The sequence below is a fragment of the Pseudomyrmex gracilis genome, unplaced genomic scaffold (assembly GCF_002006095.1).
Source record: "Pseudomyrmex gracilis isolate BER0280 unplaced genomic scaffold, ASM200609v1 scaffold_426, whole genome shotgun sequence".
NCBI classification, from domain to species: Eukaryota; Metazoa; Arthropoda; class Insecta; order Hymenoptera; family Formicidae; genus Pseudomyrmex; species Pseudomyrmex gracilis.
The window spans coordinates 72,999-82,402 of record NW_018021010.1 but is presented as its reverse complement, the minus strand read 5'-3'; the positions used below and the strand labels follow the sequence as shown (position 1 = coordinate 82,402).

Here is a 9,404-nt window from a genome sequence, read left to right as displayed (position 1 = left end):
TTTCGGTAAACAAAAAGTAGACTGTGCACTAAGGATAAATATTGCAACCAAATGTTAGAAAATCTATTATTTGAAGAAATTTTTAAATCATTAAGTTTAGTTTTTTGCGATAGTTTAACACTTAAAAACAGGTTTTGTGTAAGTATCTTTTTCTTACAGAATTCTACTTATTTTTGCGTTTTATATTGTAGCTTTATATACTGTTCTATTGATTGGACATATTTCTACCTAAGAATAACGTGTTACAAAAAAAAACTTTTGCCATCTACTAAACACAATTTCCATTTATGCATTTTATCAGATAAATGGTTTACGAGAACAAACGTTGACACCGACATTAAAACAATGTTTTTTTGATTCCTGGCATATTACTATATAACATTGATATTATTTCACTTTTGTAAATTTCTTTTACAGGAAGTGTGAGTAGTATATAGCACTTTTATATGTAGTATTTTTCAAACTATAACGATATGTTTGTCAACCTTCGAGTCTCTTTTTTAAGTTTATAAAATTTTCTGCTCAGTCTACTAGATATTACAACGTTCTATCTAAATATTATTATAGATTTACATTCTAATATATATTATTCTAATATATATTCTTTAATTTATATATTGTTTATGGTGTCGCCTAAAAAAGCACTCTAATGCGTACTATATATATAACCGTTCCGTAATAGTATATATATATTATACGAATAACTTAAAAAACTTTTGCCAAGTTGATAATGACCTTTCAATTATTGAACTTCTCGGTATAATGTAATACTATTTACCTTGATGTTTCTGGTACCCACAGTTTCTCGGAACGGAAAAATCTTCGACATGCTTTCAAGAGCAAAAAATATAGGATACCACATTATGTGCGAATTGTTTGCATGAAATATACTGCTTGCAATTTCAAGATATATGTCTAGATCACTTTTATCTGAAGTAGAATTGTCGTTATATTCTGTACTTTGCACCAAAAAATAAAAAGCATCGTCTACTATTTGTGCTATAGAGATGTCAAGTAAATTTGCGATCTTAAAATCTCTATTTTTTAAGAAAAGAGCAAAGTGTTTCCAAGATTTACGGTCATAATTGACGCGATATCCTACAACAAATAAAGGTTTAGAAAAAAAGATAATGGGAAACATTAAGAAAGAGAAACTTGATAATTCACATGTATGTTATTACATTACCAGCAGAATCCGCGACGATGACAAACTCATTTTTATTAAAAAGCGATGAAATAATATACTTTCTGTATGGTGTTAGGAGATCATAATACATAACAGTAACTTTTGTCCCCATTATTTTTTTAACAGTCACAGGTATCCACCAATTTTGTTCGCACTGCTGTTTGTGATCAACAGTAAGACAGTCTATGACAGATATTGCTACCTGTGTATCATTGACTCGTTTTACATATAACACAGGATAACCAACTTCTGCTGTCCATACAGTTAGTATTCTTTTTATGTCTTTCGGAAAGTATGTAGACTTATTTAAGGACGCCTCAAAATTCCAGTACCATAACTTCTCAAGAATTGATAAGTCCTTATATATGTTATCTATTATTTTATCACTGACAAAAAATAACGTAATCAAAAAATATATTACTAAAGTTTGACATAAATCTCAAAAAAAGAAAATGTTTACTGATTGTTGTGATAACTTTACGAGTAGTGCAAACATCAATTAAGTAAAACCTGTCAAACATCTGTGTACTCCAATGATTGGTAAATACTTACGTGTTATAATATAAGCTTACGGTCTGTTTATACATAGAAGTATATAAGAAATCTTCTTCAAAGAAGATATGACTAAGCATATAAAAGATGGCAAATGCTACAAGAAAGTTTAAAGTGTTAAAGTTTTCGAAATTTAGAAACGAATCTATGTATAGTAAATAATATGTAATAGTAAGTAATAACAACATAAAAAACTGTTTTATTTTTTAACACACATAAAAATGTGTATCTGTAGTTTACATCACATTTTGAAAATGTTTGCCTACAATATACATGATAAAGATACCACTGACAATTTTCATACTTTTTATAGTACATTCTGGAGATATATACCACTATCTTCTGGTGCTGTTAGTTTGTGACCATTCATTAATTAAATGTACTCGAAAAATTTATTTCCCTTACCCTTTTCTCGCCACATTTTCCTAACAGTTGAATTTCGAGCTGTACAAGAGTTTACTTGAATTCCAAAATCATATGTACTAAATGCTTCTGCATAATCCAAAACGTTTCGTCGTGTCTGGACCACAATTGACTTCATTAAACTCTATCAACAGTTTTAATAATACTACTAATAAATGAATGATAAGTTGGAAAGAGCCGTTCGCTAGATGTTATGCGGGAAATATGTCTGTATATATATTAGGGCTACCGTAAAGTTCTGTACGTTTATGGAATAAAACAAAATACAAATTTTTCTTAATTTTTCAAAAATGGGTTATACAAATTGCCCTCACGCTGACAAGAAATCATTAATAATAATGACAATTATATTATGTAATAAAGTTTATTTACGGTAAGAAAAATTTGTATTTTGTTTTATTCCAAAAACGGACAGAACTTTCCGATAGACCTAATATGTGCTTGTACACATATATAATCGAATTCACGTTTTTCACGAGAGTTTTGGGGGGATATTCGGATTTCTTCATATACGAGATGCAAATTGAGCATCCTATATGATTCTTAGAATTGTAAGTACAATTCAAAAAACTCACGTGAAAAACGTAAATTCGATTATATATGTGTACACACGCACATATATATACCGACATATTTCTCGCATAACATCCAGCGAACGGCTCATAACGACTTATGATTCATTTATTAGTTTTAAGATTTCACAGAGCCTGAGATGAATCTCAGGTTTAATTGTTAGTTTTAATAATTATACGATTATATAAGTATAGTGCGTAAGTATATCTACTATAATAATGTATTAAAGTTTTCATATAAGTTGCAATAATATTTTTCATTAAGCAGATAAAACAAATAAACAAAATTAGTAATAACACAATAATCAAGAAAATATATATGTACATTATTTCCTACACCTTCACATAATCATATGTTTATATGCTTTTTTAATATATTAAACTGCGTATATCTTCACTATAAGTAAAACAATTATAAATAGTACTAGTGTACAAAACCTGTCTCAAACTATTAGTGTCCGACCGAAGGTTCGGTTTTGGTTTCGGTTTCGGCCAGTTTCGGCACATAATTGGAGTTTCGTTTTAGTTTCGGTTTTGGCAGCGAACCGGCCGAAACTACTACTAAAACCGAAACTTCTTTCGTGTTCGTGAGTTGTCGACTTGTCGCGCTAAATAATAACCAATGGTTAGATAGAAGTTATTTCGTTTTTTAGATAAAAGAAAAAGTTTGTTTTTGTTTTCTTAATCTTAAGTACATAGTTTTTTTTTAACTATTTTTTGTTGGCAACTTCATAATTATTATTATGATAATGCGTAATTATATGCCTTTGAATTAATAATAGGTACTTGACATGTTGATATTTTTTGTTACAAACTCAAGTTTTAATTTATTTTTATAACTAAAACTTTGACTGTCAAAGAGACTGTAATAATAATTGTGTGATATTAGTACAGTACTGATATTGATAATAAAAACTGCATTAATCAATGATTTTCTTTCTGTGTGAATTACACACCTCACCTCACATACAGAAGAACGATTGTGGTACTTTTTTTTGTTGATTGTTTAAGAGCAATAAAGTTATTTGTATATCGAATAAGGGCTTTTTTAAACACATACGCAACTGCAGCTAGCTAAACTTTACAGAAACAGGCTCAAACTAAAAAACTGTAATAAGGAATCACCATAAAGGGAAGTTTCGGTTTTGGTTTCGGTTTCGGCCGAAACTGAGACAGAAACCGAAATTCGGTTTCGGTTTCGGTTTCGGTTGTAAAAACTAGTTTCGGTCGGACACTACAAACTATGTCTGAAAATATGACATTTTTTTAATTAAAATAAATATATACTACATTTTTTTACTTATCACATTTATATTTATGCACAACTATCTACAATAAAAGTGCACAATATTAACCTTGTCCCAAATATAAACTCCATATACTGTTGAAAATCCTTCGATAAACCAAGAATCCGACTGTTTAAATGGAGCTACCCACTGACTGAACATCTCTTGAATTACATTTCGTGATATGAAACATGTTACTTGTCTTTGCTTAACAATTGAATGTACTTCCCTGTTGTATATACTGTTACCTTCACTGAAAATAAAAATATTTCACACTGCAAGTACATTCTTCTCATACTGTTACAAAGTTATTTAGAATTTCAAAATTGTATCGTGAGTTATGCATCCTACCTCAAAAAAACAAATCCAGGAGTTATCATACTTTCGTAACGAGTAGAGGTTAAAGGCAGAAGCACGTAAGAAACATGCGACCGTGGAAAGATAATGTTCCACATATTTCTGAGACTTATGAAGATATTTAGAAGTACAGTTCGTGCATAGTATGTGTCATTTCTCTTTTTAAAGCTGCTTGTAATGGTAATGTTAATCCCTGATGTCATAGTTGTGTTATATACTTTCGGTATCACAACAAATGCAATAAAATGTGTGGATATCAGAGGTGTGGTAAAAAATGTTGTACGGAACGCATTTATTACCGGACCCCAATATTCAGTAGGCATGTTCGAAAGAGCTGTATCACTGTGTTTGTGTATAATTTGAATGGCAAATCTAGCTTTGGTTGCTGGATGTTCCCAATATGGAAAAATCCATTCATTTGGAATACGCGATAAAATCAGAAATCTATATAATAAACAGATAATATTACAGTAATACATAACTACAGTATATACTAAATATATTACGTTACATAAAGTGTTGATTTAATAGTGAGAACCATTCTTAATCATATTTAAAGATAACAAATGTGAACCTACTAGAATAAAAGTCTATTTGAAAAAAAAGACGAGTTTCATAAAAATATCTATTTTTTTAATGTATTATAACATGACTTTATAAAACTACTAAATATAAACGTCACTCTATAAAATAGTAGTATTATGTCATGTAACTTAAAAAACTCTATGTAGCAATATTTAAAAGGAAAAATATCTGTCAAATAATATTTTGATAATATTCTGTAGAAATAAATTTTGTTTACAATGGTCATTGTAGTATAATAAGTGCAGAAGTATAAAACAAAATAGTATGTAATATAATAGCTTTGTATGTGCACTTACTCTTTCGTTTCAATTTGACTTATGCACGGATCAACCGTAACAACTTCCGTTAAAGTACAATTATACATCGAAGTTATCACATATTTTCCAAATTTTACAGGTTTGTGCAGTTCCTTATGTATAAATTTTGCGTCTTTAGGGATTCTCTTTATGTTTATGGGAGTAATACTCACACTTTTGAATCGATTTTTAGTAGTATTTGACTGTGATTCGGTGACTTCCCAATGTGATATATGATCATACAAAATTTCAGTATCAACATACACATTTTGTATATAACAATACCGTCCGATTTGTAATCGTATGTCTTTTTGTTCACATGACACGTTTAGCACAACCGTAGAATTAATGGTAAGAGAAGTGTTTTGTTTTTCTAAAGAAATAGTATAATATAACGGTTGTATACACTGCGATGTCCGAGATAAATTCTCGTCAGTCGAAGAAGCAACTCCAGTGACAAATATTAAGCTTATTGCTCCGAAGAATATAAGCATCTGCGTAATGCGTATCTACAAAATTATTTTGCTTGTTAAACAAGAAATACAGATACACATTAAAACAAAACTCTTACGCACACATTTCTTATAAAACAAGAGTACTTTGCAGTATCAGAAAAAAAACAGCATTTATAACTGTGTACTAGAAAGAGGTAGAATATAAATATGTTTATATTTAGAATCTCTTACTTCTATCACACATACACATCACAATATTTGTCACAATTGTGTTGTTCCAATCCGACATACAAAAGGACGATTTGGAAAATTTGGAACGTATACGGAACAAAAATATAAAGATTAATTGTATACTACACATTTTTCACAAAATTGATTTGAATTTGATATTACTTCAACAAACAAAATGAAGAAACTGTGATTGAGAAAACGGTTTACTGTAGATTTAGCGTGATTTAAATTATAAACTGTGTATTATATACCAAACAAACAATTTTTAAGAAATCGTACGAATATTGTATGTAGTATTCATTTCAAAGATAATAAAGCGTAATAGTTTACTGCTTGTTTCCATGCTTCTATATCACCTAAACATCATAATGCGCTTGTGAGATATTATTAAATCTATGATTTTTTATATTTAACTGTCGGATATTCACATACGATTAGAGACACAGAAAGAAATAATATTTTCTAACAGTTGCAATTTTCCAAATACCGATATAAAAAGAAAAAACTTACCATCTTTTGTATAGTAAAATCCACTGTATTAAAACAGAAATCTCGTATGAATATTATTGCGAACTACTAGTACACAAACGCGAAAATATAACATTTGCGCGATCTTCACTCTTCGAGAAATCCTAGAAAACTAAGAAACGATCGTTCTTGTGGAATAATATATCTACATGTCACGATGTAAACATGTGTGTTGAGAAAATTGACCTTATTTTGTTCTCTTCTACCTACATATATAATGATAGAAATAACGTTTTAAATGTATTTTACGGTTTTAACGTACAAGTTCATATTAAAATATACTTTAACATATACAGAACTTGTTTAATTTCATCCTAACTGCAAGAAAAAACAGACCAGTGAGAAAAAGTTCACAGATGATCGTGTGTAAAAATTTGTTTTCTTTAGTGTGATTGGATTACAAACTGTTTCGTCCGAAAACTTCGGTCTTTATCGATTGTTTAAAGTGAGTACATTAACAAATTAATGAGTCTCAATCAAGTGTATTACATAATTATACAAGGAATTATTTACAATAACGGTCAAAGTTTTGTGTGTTTAAAACAGAAATGTTTTCTGTTTGGAACACAGAAATTTGACACCGATTGATGACGGCAAGTTCACTGCGAGCGTGTAGCCTCGGATAGCTCTTTCACGACATATATGTTTTCTTTCTCTCTATTATTTCGTCGATGTGCTCTTGAATTTACGATTCAATAGAACACATTTCAATTGTAAACAATCAAACGCAATCGTAACTTTGTGATCAAGTACATGGAACTGAGTGCGAGCGCTAAATACCTGGTTTATATTGCGTATATTTGGTTTGACACGTCCCGAAGCAAAATGAAAAATTTGTTATTTCCAACAGAACCTATGTTGCAAAACATTTTCATTTGTTTCCTATTGAATTTTGCGACGGATGAAAGTAAAGTTTATCTGAGAGTGGTGACTCCAATGGTTTGTCCAAAAACTATTCGAATATCGCAAAAATTCGATCGCTGCCTATCGAAAAGCACTTGTTCCACGATTTGACTCTCAGAAAGCTATAAAAAGATCACTTAGAAGAACAAACAAGGTGCAAGGGAAATCAAAACGAATGATAGTACATTACTTGTTTACAATACAACCTATTAGAACGCAAGTAACGGTACAATATCCGCGTGCTATCGAAAATTCGTTTATTCATCGAACGAATTTCTCGTACTTGCGAGCAACAAGTCACGTGAATTTAGAAATTATGTGACTGCTTTGAATAGGCGGAATAATATTTGCGAACGGCTGAGTGCGATTACCTGTTGACAGTCAGTTGATAAGAAGTCGCGTGTCTCAAAATAGTGAATTCTAAATTATGCAACACACCTGTCTTTTGTGCAAACATATCGTCTTTTATAGAAAATATAAATTTTGTACGGTATTTCTCGAAAGGCTTACCTTTTTTCCATTAAAACCGGATAACGAAACTATCCACTCACACACACACACACACAGTTATCACTTGATTTAACTAGTCCTAACATATGGCACGCGATCATTTCTGAATTACATATGCATTTTTTTGTACTCGTTTTATTTAGGCAAAGTTTTTTTCAAGACAAGTCTGGCAGAAATATTAAAGTATAAAAAAGAAGCAAAGTGGACAGGTTGACCTAAGAAAAAGAGCTTTGTGCAAAGAACAACACAGGCAATGCTACATCAAATATGCTAACAAATTGATTGAAAAAAAAATATATCTTCGGTTTACATTGTTAATGTTTAGTATTTGTACAGTAAACATAAAGTCTCTTCAGGTGTTAAGTACTTTTATCTGTTGCTTATGCGTAAACAAAATCGCTCTTATCGTATACCTTTGATTCGATAGTGTAACTTTGTTTTATGAATACTCAATCTTTCAAATGTGACATAATCATAAAAGCTGTAGAACATTCTTTTGCATACTGCATAACACCTAAGTATATCCACCACTCAGCACTTTTCAGACTAAAAGATAAAGAAACAAAAAACCAAACGTAACAATACTTTTTTTAAAATATTTTATTCTGAATCGATTAAGACCAAAACGAAATTGATCGGTTCAGTCGTTACTTAGATATTGCCTTGAAAAAATCTCCCTACTTCTATTTTGCATGAATCTCGCGTATAATAGGCACGGTGTGCTCGCGAAGTTCGAGCGCAACTTCGTTGCGCGTGAAACTTGGCGCGAGGCACTACCGTGCCTCTTGATAAGAGTGGAAACCTTTGAGTGATTCTTTTTTGTTTATGCGTTATGCTAAAATCCGTTTTGTGGCTCGAAGAAAGTACAATAAAAGAGTCATTTTCTGGCCTTTTTTTTGATAAACTTTGCATACATAAGGGACCTACTCAGAGGAACATAATCACATCTTTGCTTCTACTTGATACTTATATGAAGTAAATCGGCAGAACGCAAACGCAATGGGAGACGCAAATGCATGATATATGTGTTCACACGTAAATTTATTGAAACTAATTGCATAGTCAAATCAATTAAGGAAACATTAAAAGTAATACAAAACATCTAGTGCAAATAACATTTTTATTTTATCTTCTTTAATAACTATCTTCTTTTAGAACAAACATAATAGATTATAACTTATCACATAACAGTTTGTACATACTACTTATTACTTAACTTTATATTTATATTTCCATAACAGTGAACGATATTACATAATATAAACTTTTCTGTTACTGTCATTGATGTCTATACTTAGATACTGTGCGTTTAGGTAACAATGTGTATATTCATATATTTATGTGTGCTGTACATAAATATACATATACATAGTCAATGGCGTGTATATAAGTATTACATCTTACTGACAAAACGTATTCATTTTATGAGTACCTCCTTATTACATATTAAAATCCAAAAAATGTATTTCCGATTTTAATTATAATCAGCAAGTTTTGTTATAATAAATTTTAACTTAGTT

General features: G+C 30.3%; 1 protein-coding gene across 1 annotated transcript; it reads right to left on the bottom strand.

Annotated features, from left to right (window-relative positions):
* Positions 1–2,040: 2,040 nt before the first annotated feature.
* Positions 2,041–4,735, bottom strand: LOC109860617. Its single transcript, XM_020439846.1, has 3 exons — positions 4,371–4,735; positions 4,089–4,272; positions 2,041–2,285 (listed from the first exon to the last, which is right to left on the bottom strand). The coding sequence occupies exons 1-3, from the start codon at positions 4,697–4,699 to the stop codon at positions 2,112–2,114; spliced, it is 687 nt and encodes a 228-aa protein (XP_020295435.1). The 5' UTR covers positions 4,700–4,735; the 3' UTR covers positions 2,041–2,111.
* Between the last annotated feature and the right edge of the window lie 4,669 nt (positions 4,736–9,404).